The sequence below is a fragment of the Egretta garzetta genome, unplaced genomic scaffold, assembly GCF_000687185.1.
Source record: "Egretta garzetta isolate BGI_Z169 unplaced genomic scaffold, ASM68718v1 scaffold11, whole genome shotgun sequence".
Classification (NCBI taxonomy): domain Eukaryota; kingdom Metazoa; phylum Chordata; class Aves; order Pelecaniformes; family Ardeidae; genus Egretta; species Egretta garzetta.
Genome location: NW_009258621.1, coordinates 2161322 through 2181506, shown reverse-complemented (window position 1 = coordinate 2181506; position 20185 = coordinate 2161322). Strand labels below are relative to the sequence as shown.

Here is a 20185-nt window from a genome sequence, read left to right as displayed (position 1 = left end):
CTAAAGCTCCAATCTTCTAGAACAGTAATAACTTCCTAGCAGATTGAAAGATATATCGGGAACAATTGGTGGGCATATGTATTATACTAAATCTCTTCTAGTCAAATGCAGTGCTCCGTTTTCCAAACTATCAGTGCAAGACCCTTCAGAGTGCAATTCTTTGAAAACAAAGAAATTTTAAAAATCACTAGATCTTGCTTTGTTCTTGGCCATTAGTAATTAAATCAGTGCATAGCAGAGGTATAATCACTTTTCCCTTGCCGCACTAGCTGCTCACAAAGGAAAACAACTGGTTGAAGAGGCATCTTATTTTAACATTTGACACCTAGAAGCAGTAAAATATAAATATTTCTGAAACATTAATTTACACGCAAACCTGAAGTTCCTAACTTGTTAATCTTAGCACAGTAGATTGGGCAGCCTGAATAGCAACAATTTTGCAATTAAGTCATCAGTATTATAAAATGAATGAAAGTAAATGCTCATCTTCCAGATTGGTTCATGGTATGAATAAACAGATGCAGATAAGGTTGATATTCTGTGTAGAATTACTTCTCATATGCATTTAGTACATAAATAATGGGCTGTCTGTATAAATGTTAACATAAATTGTAAAAACTAATGTCCTCTCAAGGAATCTGTAGGGGTGAAATGTTCACGTAACAGACTTACATACCTCACATGTGATGTTTAATTGCAGATGTGGATGCCACCTGTAGTGATTTTGATTTTGGAACAGCTTTGCATATTGCTGCATTTAACCTATGTACAGGAGCTGTCAAGTGTTTACTGGAACATGGAGCAAATCCTGCCTTTAGGGTAAGGAGTTAGGTTGTCGATTCACCAAAAGGTGAAAAAAGTACCTGGAAAAACTGAATAGTCTGTCCAGTATTTTGGTTAGCTTAAAATGTGTTATGTGGAGTGATAGTGCCTCAGAAAAAAATCTATAACTCTTAGTGGATGATTTTGTATGCTTTGTCATACTTGTGTGTTGAAGTTTGTGGTTTGTGCCACAGCCTAGTTCATTAGTTCAAATAGCTGTCAAGGTGGTGTTCTGTTTGTTGCTTGAGCGTTTGTTAATGTTTGTGTCTTGGTAACAGTTATCACGGCAGTGGTGGATCTTTTCAGAAATACAGGGGTGCAATCTGCGACCTCCAGAAATGCGGTGCATTGCTTAGCAGTAAACTTAGTCTTAGCATAAGAAACTGATAATGAAGAAACATTAACTGCTCTGCTCACTAACCAAATAATAGGCCTGAGCTATAGTGTGAAGTGCTGCTATATGTGTCTAGCCACAAATCTTGGGGTTTGCTTGGGTTTTGTGTTTGTTTTTTTTCTGGGGTTTTTTTTTTGGTTGGGTTTTTTTTTGTTTGGGGTTTGTCGGTTGTTTTTTTTTTTAGTGTAGGCAGTATCTCAGTTTTCCACTTTCAAATTCAGGATTTTTTTTTTTTTTTAACTAAAAATTATAGTTTTAAGGGTACTCAAAATTCATTATTTTATGTATCACTGATGATGTGAAATCTCCTGGAACTTCATTGTTCATACAGTTCTTCATGCTATTCAATCTAGATCTCTTCAAAAATGCTGATTTTCTTCGTTGTCTCATTATTTAGTGTGCATGTACGTGTCAAATTCTACGGCAGCTGCATGTTTAAGAGTCTGTTGTCACAGGGAGTACTGCTTTTTAGTTGCACAAGCATTCTGAGCTGGCCAGAGGTGTCTCTGCCCTTGAGAAAAGCAATCCTATGCTGCTGTGCCCGCTCTTGCCTCTGCTCTGCCCCTGGCCTTGTGTTGACACACAGATTTGCAGGGCACCTGGTGGGCTGAATCTGACCAAAACAATTGATAATGGGATGACTAAAAACTCAAGACAAACTCCCTGCTATATCCTGGTTTTAAGGTACTGTGACTTGAATGGGGCTGACCTTGGACTTACAGAATGACTGTAATTTTTAAGGAATGGTAGGTGTTTAATTCTTCAATCCCACAATAAAGTTCTGACCAGAGACAGTGTGCAGAGTTTGCTTATATGAGGCCAGCAGAGTGTAAATGCTGAGTCAGGATTATGGTTCTCTAGGGTTGGGACAGGGAGATTTATAGGGGGCTCGGGAAAGGTTGAGCTTTTAGTCTGTTTTCTAAGGAAACAAAGCAAATACAGTCTTGTCCTGCCTCGTTCTCTCTTGGAGCTTCTGGTAATTTCTGAGTCCAGGGGCTCATGAGATGAATTTGGAAGACTGAGATAATTATGTTTCCACAGACTTTGTGAAAATTGTCAGATAGGTGAAGATCCATTACTAATCCCTTCGCTGAAGAAAGCATAGGTAGAATTTGCCATTGTAGCAGCCCGACAGCCCAACGGTGTGGTTGCTGTCTGGCCAAATGGCCTAGAGTTAAGTTTAACTCCAGGTGAGCTGGTACTCCAAAAACTCTGGCCTAGGGCGAGTGTCGCATGGGACAGATGGGGAATCACAGTCACTGCTCTCTGGGAGTGGGAAGTGTTCGGAAAGGACTCTGTCCTTAATTCATCTCAGATGCAGTAGTCTGTATCTAAATAAACCTGAACAGCTTTATTCAACTATTTATATGAGACATCAACTTTGTGTAGTCTATGCATGCAATATATATTAATTAAATTCTAGCTTACATTTGGAATAAGCCTCACCAAGGAGTAAACTATACACTGGGTAAAGAAATTCTTTTGGAAGTATTAGCATTATGGTATTGGCATTACAGACCAGAATTCTTGCTTACCTTTCTAAATCTGTGTTCAGGTACACAGATAGATACAAGGTGTGTTCTTCACTTGTTCTGAGTACTAATTATGTTCTCTAGGTTAAAAATTTTGATGACTTGGCACTTTTGAAAGTAAGTCACTGTAAATGCTAGTTTATATATATAAGGATGTTTTGGCATCCTTCTTTGAAAATGTGGATGGTTTTATAGTTGTTTATATTATAGGAAAAATACCTAATGAACTTCATAAACTACTCTGGTTTTGCCTGATTGGGTTTGTCTTGTCACAACATTAACTCCTGTGCCATGTTATATTTCTACAGAATGACAAAGGGCAGATTCCAGCAGATGTGGTTCCTGATCCAGTAGATATGCCACTGGAAATGGCAGATGCAGCAGCCAGTGCAAAAGAAATCAAGCAGATACTGCTGGATGCAGTGCCTCTCTCGTGCGACATCTCAAAAGCCATGATTCCAAACTATGATCGCGTCACAGGCAAGGCCATGCTTTTGTCGCTTGGCCTGAAGCTGGGAGATCGTGTTGTTATTGCAGGACAGAAGGTATGGTGAGCAACCTGATACTGCCCTCCTAATTTTTGGATAGTCAATTTATTTACCCCTTTGGAGACATACCTCAAATTTGAGGGTCTAAACTACTTTCTGGTAGGTCTGAACTCTGGATGGCAGTAAGGATCTGGTTACAGAAAGTAGTGAGCTGAGCAGTTATGTGTTAAAGAAAGCTATGAAAAGCTGTTTTGGCAGGCACAGTCTGCATTTTGTATCTCTAAACAGTTTTTATTAACATTTTTGGTATCACATCAAAATGATGGTAAAATTTACAGATTACTTTGTGCGCTGCCCAGCTTTCAGTTATGAGTGTGCATTTGTGAATTACCCCTGGTAGTTTCCAGAAGGTGGTAAAAGAAAACTTTATTTCTGCTTAGCCTGTAGTAACCCAATTTCACTGGTGCAATGCAGCTAAAATCTTTGAAGCAGTGCTGTGCCAACAGGGTTGCTATGTGGTTCTGTGGAAGTATACGAATGTCACTCATACTGGTCCAGCTCACATGTGAATAGCTGTTAAGAAGCTACCTTGCTAGACAGGTTTTAAAAAATGCATTTGAAAAATGTAACATTGATATTGCAGTTAGTATTCATACCTTTTATTTGCTCTGATAGCAAGGGCTCTGAAATGATTTAAGAGTGCTAGAACTCTTTAAAAGATTTCTAATATTTTTCTGGTAAATATTGAAGGCATTTGTGAGTAAAATTTTATGTTTGAGTAGGTTTACTTTTAATAATTTTTCTAGTATAACTTCAGATTTGTAATTATCGTAACGGAAGTGTTCTAAAGTGAACTCCACTGAGAGTGCAAAGCAGCTTCCATTCTGTGTTTTCATTTGGTGTGTTCTTGAAATTGGGTCAGGAAGAGTGAAGGAATCGCTGGCTATGCAGGAGGCATTTTTACTGAAGTACGTGCGGGAAGCTGCTTGTTCTTTAAAGACTGTAAGAAGTTCATGGAAGTTTCTTTTACAGAAAGCCATTGCTTAGTGAAAGATGATGTAACTGCAAGCTAATGGAGGCTTTATAGCAAGAAAGGGAAGAAATTAGTGTTCTTGTGTATCTTCCCTCCAAGTAAGGCCCATAGAACTGTTTGTACTGTAATGTGCTTAATAAAGCTTCCTGGGTTTGATTGCTTTTTTTTTTTAAATTGAGTATGCTATTACAGTGTTCTTTAAGAAGTTGTTGGAAGCTGGTTTTCTGCTGCCAAAGGCCAGCAGGGCTTTCCAGCTAGCTTTTTTTTTTTAAGGGAGCCAAAGCTGTCATACAGCAGGTGGGAAGGAGGAATGTGATTGCGCTTTTTGGCCTTCCTCTTCCGCCTCTGCCTTTGTCCCTTCCTTTCTTTGTGTGCGAGGAGCTGCTCTGCATTACTCCCACACTGTTTCCCACCCACTTTCTCCATTTGTCTGAATGGAGAAGTTGATCTCAGCCCATGAAAATGGTGCCCAATTCTTAACCTCCTCTCGGATCAGTTCTCATTTCTGGAATATGGAAGCTGGGACGAGGGCACTGGAATGGCAGCATTTTTACGAGCAATGTTTATGGATTCCTGTTCTTTTTCCTGCTTCCGCAGTCTCCTAACATACCGGCTTGAATGAAGCTTGAAAGCCAAGCACAGTGGATGCCAGAGGGAAAATGGGTTCCTCTCTTGGTTCCTACCGCGCATGTCATTCTAGTTGTCTTACAGGGTAGAAAGCTGTGTAAGCAGGTGTTTATGAGCACGTGACTTGGGGTCCCCCAGCTTCACCAGCTCATGTGCTGCTAGATTATATGTTATCTGAAAGGACACTCAATGAAACGCGAGTGCAGGGAAACCGGTAGCTGGAAGATAACTTTTCCTCTGTTCCTGCCATGTTTCTCATGTGCGGGATGTCCTCTGCTCCTCGTCTCCACAAGTCCTAGGGCTTGTGCAGGATTGGAGCCTCAGTTTTGCTGTCTCCACCTCCTGTTTAAGATGCCGGGCCCTTCCCTCTGCTGGGTAAGTGCCCATCAGCTGGTGCCCGGAGAGTGGAGGAATCTGGAGCTGCTTGGCCAAGCTTCTTCCGGCCGAGTTTGATCTCTGGGTTGGTAGCTAAAAAGTCTGGGTCTAGATTAGTGTGATGTACCTGCCTGTAACAATCAAGTTTAAAGGAGCTCTTCAGAGTAAAAGACGAACAGGCTCTGAGTCACGTTTATTTCTTTACAGAACATTAAGAAAGAGTAGCTGGAAGGTTTTATAGTAAAATAAAAAAATGGTTTCTGTCTGTTTACTCTCTGAGGGCTGGATTAGACAGTGAAGTCATAGTAAAAAATGAACTAATAGTATTAAGGTCACATGAGATAATGAAAACTGAGCAACTGAAAGATCAAAGGTTTTTCTTACTAAAACTAATTTAAAAATCAAATGTAAAAATGAATTTAAATCAGTGTTAAATGCATCTCTGTTAGTTATTCCTCCCTCGTTTCATTGAAGTGTGCGAGCTTATAATGCGTATTTGTGGAGACTGACACCCACCAGAAAGACTGGTCTGTCTTGATATACTTACCTGTTCAGAGTCTACATAGTATATACTGAAACAGCAAAAAAATGTTATAACATTTGCTGGTTTTTTTTAAATTTTGTTTTATCATAAGGCGGGAATAAAAGGAACTTCTTCCAGTGACAAAATGAAGTATGCTCTGAATTTTACCCTTCAACCATTGCAATATATATATAAAAATATATTTATACAATTATATGTACATGTATTTATACACATATTTATACATACATCTATTTCTAGAATTTTTGATTGAGTATGTCCATGGAATCTCCAATTCAGCAAGATACCCTAGCCTTTTTTCTGAACTATTGGTGTGGAAGGCACTGAAAGTACAACTTCTCTTTAGGCATATAGTCCTGTACCTTGCTGACTTGGAGCTGTATTGTACGGTGGTGCTTGCTGTCAAATTCTTGTCTGTCACGAGATCTGTCAGTAACCACTGCTTTTGTTTAATACAAAATAGACGCATGAGGACTAATGCATCTTGGAAAATGCATTGGCTGGCATTGAAAGATAGGGATGTCAATAATCAAGGGAGATTGTTGTTTGTATTTCTCTGTTCTGAGCAGAAGCTTGGAGATGACTTGCTGTCTCCTTCGGAATCTATACCATGTTCTTGTAAACAATACTTGTTTAACAAAGTCATTCTGTGTTGATGCTTTTTGCTTTAGGTTGGTACATTACGATTTTGTGGCACAACGGAATTTGCCAGTGGCCAGTGGGCTGGCATAGAGCTGGATGAACCAGAAGGAAAGAACAATGGAAGTGTTGGAAAAGTCCAGTACTTCAAGTGTGCGCCGAAACGCGGTATAACCTTTAATTTTTTTCTTACCTTTTTTTTAAACCTGACTTTTTAAAGAAGTGTTGGAAGGTATGAACCTTTTCGGAGAATAAAACCAGATAAATTCCGTTGCTTTTCTTTCTAGTGCTTTGTTTGTTTTATTGATTCTTTTAACTGTTCCTAGTGGTTTGGCTGCAGCTATTTGCAAAACCACTGAAACAACCAACCAGTCAAAATTTCTGGTTAATTCCTTGAAACTGTGAGATGATAATCTTTCCTGGTTTTCCATCTATATTGTTGAAGCTATGTGTTTGTGTTGTAACAATAACGGCCATGCTTCTTTTACCTGCTTCACCTTCCTTTGTAAGAGATTCACGTCTGCAGTTGTTTTCTAACTTCCAGCTTGAGGTGTTTTAATTGATACTTCATGGACAGTCATGATATACAAAGTCTTGCATTTTGTAAACCAATAGTTTTACTGACTTCCTGAATTACTCTGTTCAAGTTGCTTGATAAGCATTTTGGTTTCACTGTTCCTTTGAGCCTAAGTCCTTCCTACCCGTCAAGTGCTTTGACAGCATAGCAAGCCATGATCATGGCTGAAAAAAATGCCAGCATTAATTGATGTAAGAGATAGTAGCCAGAAAGTTTTGTAACATTAATATTACTCCTGTTTCTTTTTTGGCATGTACAACTTTCTCCCCAGGTATCTTTGCACCTCTTTCTAAAATAAGCAAGGCTTCTGATCACAAAAAAAGCTCTGTACGAAGTTCTTCCACGCGGTCTTCACCTTTGGTCAAATCCAAGAAAATAGATGTGACGCACATAACTTCCAAAGTGAATTCTGGTGAGTGTTCTCTTGTATGTTGAGACAGTGTTGAGATACTAATCTTTAAGAATTACTTGTTTGGAATTAGGTCATCACTTGGGATGAGAAGGTGATACTTATTAACTATGTGTTCTTGTTGTTAGAAATTCAGTAGCCTTTAAACTAGTACTTGGAAGGATGTTGTGTGTAGTTACTTAGTGATTATAGCCATCTGGTGTACTAAGAGGTCTTTATATACTCTATTAAAAAAAAAGTTCACCACAACATTTATTCTCAAGCCTTTAAAGTAATTTCTGGTTGGCTGTGGTATCAGTTAAATGTCTAAAATTAACGTGATTTCATTTACTAAGATCTTCCTGGGTAACCTGAAACATTTTCCTGAAATCAGTGAAAATCTAGAAACTAATCTGTGTACAACTTTATGTGTAGAAATTGAAGAAATTTAATTTATTTTCTGGCAAAATGATCAAGGAACTATTTAACGGATTGTGTTTTATCTGCTCGTTAAGTTATCTGACTAAAACCAGAGGCAAATTAGAAGAGAAAGGGCACCCGTGTAATACGGCCTCGGTCTACTGATTGGAGTTACAGGCTCAGGCCCTGGCTCTGTCTTAGTCTTTCAGTAATTTATTCAAATTACTTAATCCTTCTGTGTAAGTTCCCTCCTTGTGAAGTAAGAATGATGCATCTTTTCTGTCTGTTTAGGTTCCAAGGTGTTTGGAGTACAGACTGTACTGTGTCCCCTGCTGCATGCAGTGCCCACCATGCATAACCTGGCCCCATGTCTGGCTGGCTGTACAATAATGCCACTAAATATATTACATTAACATTTCCTTTGCCTTTCAAACCCTGTTCAGGTGACTCTTACTAAGGCAGCACAGCTTAAGGGATGGAAGATATGCAAATGTTCTCATCAAGTTTACTCAAGCACCCTAAACCACTCCACTCTTTACCAGTAATACGCAGGGTATAGAAACCATGGGCCAGGCTGGTAGCAGAGATGCATTTTGGCAGCATTTCGGACAATTTATGTAACTCTTCTCTACGTAGATTGAGGGGGAAGCAAGCCCTGAGTATGTGTATGTACAATTAGCACGTGATTTAAGCTATTTATAAATGGGCATCCTGCATAAAAAGCTTCTCAGAATAATTGGTTTGTTAGGAGTATTGCTCAAGAGCAGATCTAAGCTGGCTTTTTCGGTTAAGTATTTTTCAGTGTTTGATGTGAACTGTTCATAACTCGTTAAACTCCAACGGAAAGGACTGTTTCCTTTGTCACAGACGGTGTGTTCCAGACAGTTTAGTCATAAACCAACTTTCTGTCATAAAGGTGCATTTGTATCTTTGTAAATTTTAAAACATTTGCTACTGGCTTTAGGTAAAAAATCAGAATGCATTCTGCATCATCTGCCCGGCAGAGCTTACATCCACTAACAGGAATCTGGAAGCTGCCGTTGGCAAGATGTTCTTGCGTTGAAAGGTCCATTAAAGTTAACGTGCCCGGCCAATTTGCTGGCTGGAGTGGGAGGACAAAGCTGCAGAGGCAGAACTTTTGTTTTGCAGTGTTTCTGTCCATCACCAGATTACAGTTCTTTCCCTTGAACTTCATTCCTGCGACACGCTGGTTTGTAATGATCCAGGAGAAATTAATATGCTTTTTGTAGATACAGTTATAAGCTGCAAAGGAAAATACAATACTATATAGAGATTTTCAAATTTGATTTGTTTCTACTGGATTCGAATAATCCATCAGATTGATGATAATAGGTCTTTTTCAAGTTTTTAGAAAAAGGATTACTGTGATCAAATTGAGAAATGTGTTATCAGTCACAAACACTAGTTTTTTGATCTGTTGCCTTAATGACTAAAGCGTAAAATTTTGGAAAATACAGTACATTTGCAAACTAGTTCAGTCCTGGTAGCTGAATTAAGCCAACAGATGTAGTTAAATAAAAAAGATGGGATTTTTCTTTCATGAGGGGGAGGAGATAAATCATAGATGAGCTTGCTCTTCATTGAGTTAGGGTAGGCAACTGTCAGAAATGCAAAATGACTCTTCACAAATTGTAACTTACGTGGCAATACAAGTTCATGTGCATGTCACAACACTGCTGCTCTGAGAGTTAGGCTCTTAAAAATCACACTGGCATACTTCATTATTTGTAGACTGAATGAAGATTTGGTCTCAAATCTCTCTCAAAACTTTTATGTGTAATCTTTAATGCAGAAATTGTGAAATTAATATGAGTGAACAGTATACATTAAGTACATAGAAGTGAATATTGTATATATAATAGATGAAAACGTTTGAAAGATTTAAGTAAAACTTCTTCAATATAAACATTAACATTTTGCAGACAATTTGTTTAGTGTTTGGCAAGATCGTTTGGACTGTTTTAATGTGTTAAGGGGTTTAACGTCTGTGCTTCTCCGTCAGAACAATTCTGCAGTTTTGTCTTACCCATTTATGAAGGGTCCTAGGAACTGTACAGTTGTACCCGTTTTATCCATGCATCCACTCATCTGCAAATCTGTCAAATTGTTTTTGTACATGACTTTACAGTAAAAATTACTGTTCTTTGGTAGGATGTATAGATTTAATTGTGTATATTCTTTTTGTAGGCCTAAATGTGGCAAAAAAAGACAGTGCTGCTGAAACCAACGGCGTAGCTGCTAACAGGGGAAAAACTGTACCTGCGAAAGATGGTGACTAAACTTTTTTTATTTTTTTAACATCTTGAGAAAAATTTTGGGTAGGACAGAGGAAGTGTCGTTACTGCCTTACCTCTGTAGAAGTCCTGTATCTACACCATAAAACCAGGTTGCCTTGCCCGCCTGTATTCAAGTCCCAAGCAGGCTGTACACACCTGGTTTACTAGGAGTCATTTGCGTGGATGTTTGCCTGCCGTTCTGTGTTGGTTTGGTAACAGCTTCTATCCAAATACACAGACAAGAATATAGGCAAGCCCTTAAAGCTGAAAGGTGTCTCCTACTAAGTGATCTTACAGAGGATCTGCAGAATTGCCTCCTTAGGTTTCCGAGGGAGACCTCTTGCCCTTTATCGTTACGGCTTAGATTTTGATGAAGAACTGTGCATGTATTCTGTTGGGATTTTTATTCTTTCCTATATCTGTATGTTCAAGTTTGTCTGTAACAGCACTTCACAGTCATGGTGTTGCATTGTGGAAGACTCACAACAGCAAACTTCAAATATGAAAAATGAAACTCTAGCTTTTTAAAAATTTCCTTTTATGTAGGAAGCGTTCTCTGCAATTACCTAGTTTCAGAATTGGATAGCGACTTCTTCTGCATCAATATTTTGTCTGCTGAACTTTAAACATCAAGGGACCTCACCTTCAGGGGTGTCTTTAGCAAACTGTACCAGTTGGGTCTCCTTTGAGGTTTTGTCCGGAAAATCATTCTGCACGTCTTGGTAAAAGCAGTATTTCTTTGAAATAGTTTGAAGCGTGACTTTTGAACGTACTCTTTTGAAAACAAGCATCTTTTTGTGTCCCCTGTCAGTGAACAGTTGTGGGGAAGAGACCAGTGTAAGGTATTTAAGCACTGTCCTGTAGGATACTTCTTCAGAGGTGAGCTAAAAAACTCGTGTAGGCAGAGGTTTTCAACATTTTGTTCACGGAGGGCACTTAATGGCTGGTTCTTCAGGTTCTGGTGACAGAATGAAATTAGTTGGCAGTAAAGTGTCTGTTTGATGGATGCAATAGGGTATCTGCAATTAATGGGGCTCCAAAGGCTTTGCAGGCTGTAAGTGATGTGGAGTGAAGCCTCATTTGGGGATCTAGTGGGTTAGGTGATAGCGCCGTAAGGCAGGTGCAGAAAGTAGCTCTCGGGGGTTCTTTGTCAAACAGTAAGGCTATTTCAGCTTGGGGTTTTCCTGGAGTTTGTGCCGAGTCTGGTAAATTTTGTAAATTTTTTTTTTTAGGGATAGAGTCTGTTGCTGAAATATGCAGATGATGCACGGCAGATGGTTGACTGGCTTGATATTAAAAAAAAACCCAACTGCCCCCCAAAAAACCCCTTGACAGGGTGGGGGCCGGGTGTGAAAGATGCATAAGAGTAAGGACAACTACAAAGTTATGTAGCAAGGCTGAAAAAGTCAACTGTATAAGTACACCCTGGGAATGACATGCCTGGTAGTAGTTTTATAGAACAGGACATGGAGATATGGAGTATTACAAGGTAAATGTGAGTCCTCTATGCCACGCTGTTGCAAAAGGGGCAACGTACTGGAATGTACAAAAGGGGTGAAGCTGTGAGGTACAGGAGGCGCCCTGGGTGCTTTCCTTGGCACAGGTAAGGCCTCAGCTGAAACACTGCATTGAGTTTTAGGCACTGCATTTCAAAAAAAGATGTGAATCAGCTGGAGAGAATCTGAGAAGGCACCACAATAATGGGAGGTATAAACCACGACTTAGGTGAAAACACTGATGGGATTTGTGACTGTGTGATTAAAAAGACAGACGGTTAAAAGGATGAACCAGGAAGCTTTCAAATACAAGGAACAGTATAACCCATTCTGCGCGTGTAATAAGAGTAAGAAACCTTGAGCTAAAACTGTGGTAACTTAGGTTTTATATTAGGGGGGAAAACCCCTGCAAAAGTACAGATAATTATGTGGTGAAACATGTTGCTGAGGAAGTCCCGACATCTCCCTGGTGGGAGGTTTTTAAGAACAGGTCCAACTCCACTGGTAGGAGCGATACAACAAAGAGTTGTTTTTTGCCTGATGGAAGAGGAGCTGATCATAGGGCCTGCTGCAGTCCCTTCTGCTCTCCCTTCTCCCACCTCATGATTTCCCACAAAGCGAAGCCTTTGATGGCTGGTTCAGTTTCTGTAATGCCGCATCAGCGGGTTTTGTTGTGTTCATGCAAACGTGCTAGGCGCTCTGACCTCCAGCGAGTCCATCGCTGACTGACTTCTAAATACGGACTTGTAGTATGCGTTTGCAAATGCACACGTTTGTTTATACCTTGGGCTGGGAGCTGAATTTTGCCTGTTTACTCACCATTTATTTAGTAATTTGCATTTTCTTCATTGCAGCGTAGCTGCAGCCAATATCTCAAGCCTTTAGATTTCTGTCCCCAGATACCTAAGCTTTTGCTTTGACCTGCTGCATTTGCCTTTCTGCAGTTCTTTACAGCTTTGCCAAATTGGAGGATTAAATTGTATTGAACACACTAACCCTGTGTCGATACAGAGATGCTTTGTGAAAACTATTGAATTAAGCCTCTCTGAATTCTGGAAAGTTTGATAAGCAATATTATATCAGCTTTTCGCATTGGGAAACTGAGGCATAGGCATGTCTTGCTGCGCCCTGCCTTATTTTGGGTAGAAGGGGGGTAGGAAAGGGGAGAACTGGGGAGAGCCTTGAAAAGGAAGGAGGAAAACTGAACCAAGTCTTATCAGGACAGTTCAGGCATCAGGGTTTGCTAATGGAGATAAGAAGTGATTTATTTCCCATTCTTACTTTATAGTACAGATTTTAATATTAATACAGTATGTAATGGAATATAGTGGGCTTTAATCCAGACAATAATTCACTCACATAATATCACCTTCCTTCACTTCTCATCAACTCTTTAATAGGCTGGATGCTGAAAGCGTGCTGGTATGATCTCTTATTACTAAGGCTCCCATATTTTAATAAATAGGCTTGCGACTGTTTAGAAAAACTTTCAGAGTAACAGAGAAGGGAATTTTGGGGACCTCTTCCAGCACCAAGCTCAGTGCCCTATTCCCAAGGCAGGGGCAGATGCATCTGTGGTGTTCCTGATGGGTGTTGGTGTAAATGCTGCTTAACAACCTCTCATTTTGGGTCTTCACTTTGTATTCTGCCCACTGGGGAGAGCAGCTAACTGCCGTCTTACAGCAGCTTTCCCCTCTGCTCATCTGTCCTTTCCCGAATATGATCTCTGAAGGACTATTTCCATTTGTGTCTCTTAGGTCTTCCTGTGTACAGCAGCTCTTCCTCTTCTACTACCTCCTTGGAAGGCAAACAGAATTACTGCAAGAAGCGGAACTCCACTAGCAGCAACAAAAGAGCCGTGACTGGAGTGTCTTCTGCCTCATCTAAAATTAGTGCTGGTATGGTCTGGTTCACGGAGGTGTGTTACCGCAGGTGGAAGCTCACTGCTGTATTGAATGCTTACGCAGAACTGCTTGTGCTGTGTCAGAATCTGAGAGCGTTCAAGACAGACACTTGGGAAGTAGCTTAACCATGAACTCAAATTTTTGGCAACCCTTGAAGTTTTTTAGAACATCTTCGAGAGGAAAACTGTTCTTGCAGTTGATCACTGTAGCTTTCAGCTGCAGAGAAAAGGCTGTAGTCTGCGGTTCTCATGCTGAAGCAAAGCAATTCTTTGTCTCGGCAGAATTTGCTGTGCGTTGCCATGTGTTAAAGGTCCGCTGTGTTCAAGATAGATACTCTGTTTGCCAATGGCTTGGCTCATGATTTAAGACTTTCTTAAATTTTAAAGATACAATACCACTAATTTCAGATCTTGTTCTTCTGTTGAACAGGGTTGTGTAGCTCTTCTCCGGCTACAAGGAAAAATCCTTTTGATGAAGGAGAAATTCAGGTTGGAGACAGAGTACTGGTGGTAGGACAGAGAACAGGCACCGTTAGATTTTGTGGGACGACAAAATTTGCACCAGGTATTTGCAATACGCTTTGTGTATGTTGTAGGATCAATATGGAATAGCTTACACGTGAGCACATGAATGTTAAGAGAACCCATCTTTTTTCCTCACTCCCTCCAAAAAAAATCCCCCTAAATTTACCAGTTTGTTTCAAAGTTCTCTCCTATGTCTCATTGAATATTTTTTGCTTTAATGTGACTGCCAGGAAAAAAAATATTGGTTTAAAATTTGACTTTTTCTTGTCCACTAACATGGCTTAATTTGGAGAAATATTTTGATGTTGAAATTGTAGGTATTGTTACAAAGCTTTCTGAAAATTCTCTGTTCAGGCTCCAAAGCGATAAATAGTTTATTGAGACCACATCCCTTTACTCCTTACCTTTTGGCACAGCTCATCTCTTGCAATACTGGTACTCTTACTGTGTCGTATATCTGTCTCATTCTTATCTTCCTGGTGTCTTTAAGAGAGTAATTGTGAACATTTAAATCTTAACTAACAAACCTTTAGGACACGGGACAGATGAAAAGTTACAGGCATCTCAAAAAGCCCCAAACTCTACCACTGTTTTGTCATCCTTTTCCCTTTCAGCTCCCCCCTCCCTTCCCCTTGCTAAAAAACCACATTGCAGCGAAGCCTGGTGTTTTCAGACAGGAGCGAGTTGTTCTAAATTATGGAAACCGATTTCTGAATGCTATTTTTTGGTAACCAAATCCTATGTTTTTTATGTCCTTATCAATAATCTTATTGCAAGAATAATGCAAAACCAGCTGGTAAGTATTGGTGTAAGTACCTGGGTTAAATGAGGTCCATGCAGCAATACTCCATCTTGACATGGTGGCATCGATATTTAAAAAAAAAAAAAAAACCATAGAATGACAGAATGTGAGATTGTGGTACAAGCTCCGTACTTTTTTTGATTCCCGCCCCTTTCCCCAATTTCACTGTAGGCATTCCTTGCTTCACATACTGCCATTAACTGTTCTGCACTTCGATGTGATCGCTCTCACCTTCCTGTTGTTCCTTACCAAGTAAATAATGGGAAGAGGACTGGTTTTCCAAATTTACTGTAACAAGTGTAAAATCAGAAAGCTGTTCAACAGTGTAAGTCTCCTCCCTCTCGCCCCAGGTGAGGGAACGAAATGTTTTGGAGGAAGACATGGTATTGTAAGAAGTGAGGATGGAAAAATCGCAAATCTTCACCATTTACAAATGCATTTTGCATCTATAGAAAATGTAACAGATGCATTTTTAAGTATCTCAGTTGTAATATATATCAAAACTCTGGAAGTTACCCAAACTTTGTTTCTTTTGCTGCAATGCAGATCTTTATTTAATTCTAAAAACAGGAAGGGGGGAACTTCGGACGTACTGAGCCCTTCTAATTTAGAAGCTGTCATTCCTGCGTTTCTTGAGCTGATAATTAGAATTACCATTTTATCCGGTGCCTTAGTACCAAGTGACTTGAATTAAATTTTGAATCTTTTGGGGATGGATAGCATAAGGACTGCTAATGGAGTATGAAATTTAGCACCTTTACATAATTAGCTCACATTTATCACAGGTTATGAATGATCAAGCTTATTAACATCTCGATGCCTATTCAGCGTGCTGTACGAGATGAATTGCCGGCCAGTTCAGATTCTTCTACCCTTCTCTCAATATCATACAACCCGCCTTGCAATTTGTATTAATTATAACTTGCTAGATGGAGAGAAGGAATGAATTAATATCAAAACTTTTTAATTTTACTGTTGATGATCTCAGATGAGGCATAAACCATGTGGTCAGAGGACTAAAAGAGGGAAACCTAAACCATCACCACCACTGCTCTTCTTCCCCGTCTCCTTTCTGTCCAATAGCCACCGCTGTATTCAGTAACATCCTGTTCAGCTTTAGTATATATACTAAGGGGTTTACCTTCTCTGTATTAATTAAAATGTCAATGATTTTCTGGAAAGAATATAAAAATGCTGAGATAATTCTCTTTAGATTTATTATGATATAATTTTTTTGCATAGTTACATAGATAATAATAAATATATGTATATTTTATAAAATAACTATCTAGACAGTTTCCAACTAGAAACTGTTTTCCTTGATGTGGGTGAATGCCAACTGTACCAACTGTCCAGATGAAGAAAAGCCTGTGGTGCTTTGTTCAAAATACCATCATTTTACTGTTTTGAAATGTAGGATTCTGGTGTGGAATTGAATTGGACAAGCCTCATGGGAAGAATGATGGTTCCGTGGGAGGTGTTCAGTACTTCAGTTGTCTTCCCAGATACGGAATATTTGCACCACCATCTCGTGTACAGAGGTAAGCACTGAAGCTCTTGCAACGTTTGTGTTGCCAAACGCTTTCTTAATACGTTTCCAGTGGGAAACAAAGTTTTGTGGAGGGTGTGTAAGAAATAAATGTTTTTTTTCTGCTAATGGAAGTTTATAACCTCCATGAAAAACCTGGTGGGTTTTAGATCAGCTTTTTGAAAGCAGAGTAGAAATTAGAAATGAGGCTCCCCCTCTTTCTCTGGCAGCCACTTCAAGTATTTTCATTCCAGGGCCTCCATTTCTGATACAGTCTGTGTTCATTAAACCTTAGCTCAGCGCATCAGGATTGGGTCATGAAAGTAAACTTAATTATAAATATTATAAAAGGAAGTTGCCCATGGACATGACTGGAAATACTGTTCTCAATTCCAGCTAACAGCACAGAGGAACCAAAGCACCCACCACTTTATTCGTAGTCTCTTTGTTAGTTTTCAGGAAGAACATCCGAGGAATACCGTGCTCTTCCCTCCTGCATTTGTATCTAGTTACTCTGCCAGACATGTTCTTGTTTTTCTTTCCCTGAACATCCTAGCTCAGCTTGCCTCAAAATTATGCACGCTCCCTTGCTGAGTAAAAGGCAAGTAGCTTGAATACCCTAGTTTGCTCCAGGCACCTCTTGCATACCAGCCTGATTACAGCCAAAATGCTTGTGTAAGGGAAAAAAAAATCAGAACTTAATCAACACGTGTCAGGAAGGACTCCAGCAGTAGGTTTGCTCAGAGTTGAGTTGAGATGACGACTTCGTTGTGTTATTGCTTTTCAGACTAACAGGTTCTCTGGATTCTCTCACAGAGACTTCATCCAGCAAAATACATCACACTTTCCCAGGTAGGAGCGTAAGACGCTGTGATTTGGCTTCAGCAGCCTACCGCAGGCTACCATTCTACAACCAGAACCTGCTGCAGAAGGCCCACAGCAGATGTTCAAGGAACCCAAATGCCAGCCAAGAGCCTGGCTGGTCCCTTCCTAAAAATGCAGGAACTGTGGAGTACTATGGTGTTATTAACCTATACTGGCAGAAATAATGATGTCAGAGTTAAGCTTGTTGATGCTCTTCCCTTATTACTGTATTGTATTCTAATCAAGAGTTAGTTAGCCATAAATTGAACCTGCTCCTTAATCTAAATTGACATTGGTGAAGGGATCAGTGTGGGGAGAGGTCCACCTGAAACTACTAAAACTTCTCTGAGATACTTGAAGCGGTTATTTTTCTTTCTCCTTACCTGAGCTTTTTTGTGAAAAGGCTGCTTCAAATTACTCATTTGGTTTGTTTACTTTCATTTCTGTCCTCTCTGAAAATTTGAATGTGTTATGGACACTGTCATGAGAAGTTTCATCACTGAATTTCCAAACTGGAGGGGAGAAGTGTAGCAAACGTAGTGGAAGCAGTATAAAAGAAAACACAAAGGATATGAGTTCATAAAGGGTGTTCTGCGTGTCTGTTGTTTTGTTGGTTTTTTTAAAGAAGTCCTACACAGCTTACTAAACTTTCCACTTAGGTTTTAGACGCAGCCTAAGCACCACTTCTGCATCTTCACAAAAGGAGATAAACAGAAGAAACTCCTTTGTTAGGTGAGTGTCTTGTTCAGAACGCTTGGGTGGGCTGGCTGTTAGCTTTACTGCTTCTTGTTCAAAAGAAAAGCTTTATGCATGTATAATACTTAGACCTTTACATGTTTGGGTTTTTTTTTTTTTCCCCAAAATGGACCAGTAGTAGACTATTTTTCCCTGGGTATCTAGGAGTATTCTGTGGGTATATGGTCCCTGGATTCAGGTTGGCATTGAAATTGTTTTCCAGTCAGTCGTTCATCACTGCATATTCTCCAAATTCTTGTATTCTCACACAGCTGGGTGAAGTTCAGAGGGTCTCGTTAAAGGCCTTCACTTTGTCCTGGTGATCCTGACTGACCCACAAGTTAAAAGTTGTTTTGGCTAAACTCTTTTAAGCCCCAAATAAAATGCTTTGTACTGCTTAATCTACCAATACTGTCACCTATGGCAAATGATCCTAGCATCAGGTGAAAGGAAACTGATTTTCCAAGTATTTCAGACTGCTGTGTGCGCTAGCCTGTAATGTTGTTGCATGTTCTGCTAGTGACGTGAGATCAAAACCAATTTTTTGTTTTTAAAAGGGATTTGAGTTGTTTTTTTTTTTTTTTTTTTTCCGTTTGGTGTTTTTTTTTTTTTTTTTTTTTCCCCCGTTCTTTTTTTTTTTTAACTAGATCCAAGAGCTCTGTGTTACGGCGCAGCTGGAGCACTACCACTACGGCTAACTCTGAGGGACCTGTGAAGCTGCATGAAGGCTCCCAGGTTCTTCTGACCAGCTCCAACGAGATGGGGACAATCAGGTACATCGGTCCTGCAGACTTTGCGCCGGGGATGTGGCTTGGACTTGAACTCAGAAGTGCCAAGGGCAAGAATGATGGCTCCGTGGGGGAAAAGCGCTATTTCACCTGTAAGCCGAACCACGGGGTCTTAGTTCGACCCAGCAGAGTAACCTATCGTGGGATTAACGGGGCAAAACTTGTCGATGACATTTGCTGAGCCAAAAAGTGCTCATACAGTAGGAAATAAGTATTTGAAGCACACAAGACCCCCATCTTGAATGCAAACTTATTTTTAAATTATTAAAGCTGCATTTGCATTTTACATATATATAAGTATATATGCACATGTGTATATATAATATATATTTTAATATATATCTATTAAAAAATATAGATAAAAAGATTTTGGTTGCATTAAGAAGTGACAGCACCATTCTGTTTCTCTTAGTGAAGCAGCCCTTGCCTGGGGAGGTTATTGCAAAAGCCTCTTGGGTTTGAGATGCTGTTATTATTTGAATAACGTTGCAGTTAGAGAATGCGAGTATTGCCAACGTTCTCTGAAGTTGCTTTGTGAGTCATGCAGTATTTAAACGATTTTCCTCCGTGTAGTAATGAACTGATAATGCTTTGTGCGTTGCCTGCTTTTGACAGAGGAGGTGGTTAATGAGTGACATTAGTCTGGTTACCAGGCACTTTGTCAATACCAATATCAGCTGCTAGCAATAAGAAAGCAAAAAAAAAAACAACCCAACAAAACCCCCAACCCTGTATTTTTATATTTTATCATTCAGAGCCCTATTCTTCTTTCCCCTCCTATTCTCCCCTCCCAAAGGGCTGATAAATATAAGGATTTGCGGCTATCCTAGCGAACAGCAGCAATTAAATAAAAAGCCTTTAAGAAGCACAAATATGCTGCATGTCAGTCTGTATAGTAAAAAGCACTTTTCGTTGTATGCATTTGTAGAAAGAGCTACGTGTAAGCAGCACTCTTGAAAATAATGCACTTTGCACTCTCCTGGAGAGCTTTCCCTCATTTTTAAAGACTTTTTTTTGTTTGGTGTGCTGCAGGCTGTGAGTATCACAACTTTTAAATGCAAATAAACTATACATAATAGCCTCATCATAAATATTAAGTCTGTATAAATACAGCATGGTAATTCCTGCCAGTGGTATGGATTATATGCAGGGTTTTTCAAGCAAGCTATTAACATTATTTGATTCGTTTGTGATACGTATTTCTTTTTGTTTCCTTCAGAGCAGTTTCCAGTACAAATTTCTTGCAAATGTCCTGTGATAAATTAAGGATAGGTTTAGGTGCAGCACTGTAAGACACCTTGATGTGACATTATTTGCATATCAGCCTTTTAAAAGAGCTAATATTTTGTCTGTGTTTTAAACATGTATTTTAATTGCTCAGCATATGTAAACATTATCTTATCAGGAT

At 39.5% G+C, this 20185-nt stretch overlaps 1 protein-coding gene across 2 annotated transcripts in view; it reads left to right on the top strand.

The window, feature by feature from the left end:
• The window catches only part of CLIP4 (CAP-Gly domain containing linker protein family member 4), a 31007-nt gene extending 11523 nt beyond the window's left edge, over positions 1-19484 (top strand). For both annotated transcript variants that reach the window (XM_035903611.1, XM_009648195.2), the window contains exons 8-18: positions 701-819; positions 3057-3293; positions 6487-6622; positions 7303-7443; positions 10048-10131; positions 13390-13530; positions 13966-14100; positions 16280-16403; positions 17178-17242; positions 17914-17986; positions 18637-19484. In XM_035903611.1, coding sequence (XP_035759504.1) covers positions 701-819; positions 3057-3293; positions 6487-6622; positions 7303-7443; positions 10048-10131; positions 13390-13530; positions 13966-14100; positions 16280-16403; positions 17178-17242; positions 17914-17986; positions 18637-18958 — 1577 coding nt within the window. In that variant the 3' untranslated portion in view covers positions 18959-19484. The remainder of the gene's footprint in view (positions 1-700; positions 820-3056; positions 3294-6486; positions 6623-7302; positions 7444-10047; positions 10132-13389; positions 13531-13965; positions 14101-16279; positions 16404-17177; positions 17243-17913; positions 17987-18636) is intronic.
• Positions 19485-20185: the final 701 nt, after the last annotated feature.